Source organism: Octodon degus, unplaced genomic scaffold, assembly GCF_000260255.1.
Source record: "Octodon degus isolate 3935 unplaced genomic scaffold, OctDeg1.0 scaffold00083, whole genome shotgun sequence".
Lineage (NCBI taxonomy): Eukaryota > Metazoa > Chordata > Mammalia > Rodentia > Octodontidae > Octodon > Octodon degus.
In genome coordinates this window covers 5,686,366-5,687,938 of record NW_004524659.1, presented here as the reverse complement: position 1 = coordinate 5,687,938, position 1,573 = coordinate 5,686,366, and the positions used below count along the sequence as shown (strand labels likewise).

Genomic DNA, 1,573 nt, shown 5'->3' with positions numbered 1-1,573 from the left:
TCACCCATCTTCCTTTTTTCTCCCCCCCCCCCCCAAGGAATCAACTCAACTACATCACAGAAGAACTAAGAAATCCTTATAGGTAAGAAAGCTGAACCAGGCAGGAGACCACAAATCAAAAGTATGTGGTACTCCTCCCAGCAAGAGTAGAGCTGCTGCCTCCTGTTATTCCATGATTCCATTCCAGCCAGTGAATTCTCCTTCTTCCACCCAGGGCCTCCTGTACACAAGGAGAGTGCTCTGCCGTGGGGGAGACTGGCTCTTCCTAAGCTCATCACCCACCCTCACTTAGGGTATGCTGGGCTGGGGAATGAAGAGCTGTGACTTTATTTCCCTCTGACTTCCTCTGCTTTAAATAACTGGATTTTACCACCCCATGGTATGGGAGTGAATCTTTTCACTGGCAAATCTCTGGAACCTGCTGTGCTCTGCCATATCACAGCCAAGGTAGCCTCAGGAAGGGCATTTGTAGCCTGGATCACCACACTGAAAAGGGGCTGAGTGGGAGGGAGGGTAGAAGAGGAGGACACAGACCCTCTGGGATGACCTGTCATTGTTGCTCACAGAAACCTGCCCCTGGCTATCATCATCGGGATCCCGCTGGTGACCATGTGCTACATCCTCATGAATGTCTCATACTTCACTGTGATGACCCCAACAGAACTGCTGCAGTCCCAGGCAGTGGCCGTGGTGAGTGCAGGGCCTGTGGCCTGTGGGAGGAGACTTGGAGAGGGACAGGCCAGGGGCTCAGGTGATGTCAACAGACTTTTTAGGGGAGGCATGAAGGTCTGTTGGCTCTTCCTGTCTAGCTCCAGCCCCAATTACCTGTGTGCAGGCAGATCTCAGGGCTACAGGGTGGGGGCCTGGGGATTCCAGGATGGTGGTTTGACAGACAGGAGGATGGAGAGTGAAATGTGCAGGGAGTGAATTCTTATCATGAGGTGTCAGACTGAAACCAATGAGGGAGGCAGATCAGGCATGCTGGGCAGGGTGGTGCACACCCATCAGTCCAGACTACACCTCAAGGCTGAAACAGCAAGAAGACAAGCTTGAGCCCAGCCTATACAAATTCAGTGCCTTAGTGAAACTCCATTTTAAATTTTACAGAATTGACAAAGGTTTGGAGATGTAGCTCAGAGCAAATGCTCTAGCTTCAATTTCATGAATGAAAAATATAAAATTAGTATTGAGCACCAGGGACTGGAAAACACACATGGATTCTACATGCTGGAGGCCTCATGGAGTTCAGATAGGACAGAAACTAGAAACAGACAGGGAGGTGGTGTGGGTGTTGCTCCAGGCAGAGCTGCAGCTGGGTTAAGGCTGAGGGCACCAATCACCAGCCTGGTCGTCAAGGGGGAGGAGGACAAGGTCACTGAGTGAGCCTCCAGGAAGCCAGAGCACAGGCTGTTGGCAGGATTATCCAGTAGGTAAGAGTGATGGCAGAAGTGGGGCCTTTTAGGATTCTTGCTGCCATTAAAGAATAATCATTTGACAGGGGCCGGGGATATGGCTCAGTAGAATAAGTGCTTCCCTGGCAAGCACAAGGGCCTGAGTTCAATCCCTGGTTAAA

General features: G+C 51.0%; 1 protein-coding gene across 1 annotated transcript in view; it reads left to right on the top strand.

Annotated features, from left to right (window-relative positions):
- Positions 1 to 1,573, top strand: part of LOC101583921 (b(0,+)-type amino acid transporter 1) — a 26,906-nt gene that overhangs the window by 5,397 nt on the left and 19,936 nt on the right. Inside the window, exons 7-8 of the mRNA XM_004636825.2 lie at positions 38 to 82; positions 567 to 690. Coding sequence (XP_004636882.2) covers positions 38 to 82; positions 567 to 690 — 169 coding nt within the window. The remainder of the gene's footprint in view (positions 1 to 37; positions 83 to 566; positions 691 to 1,573) is intronic.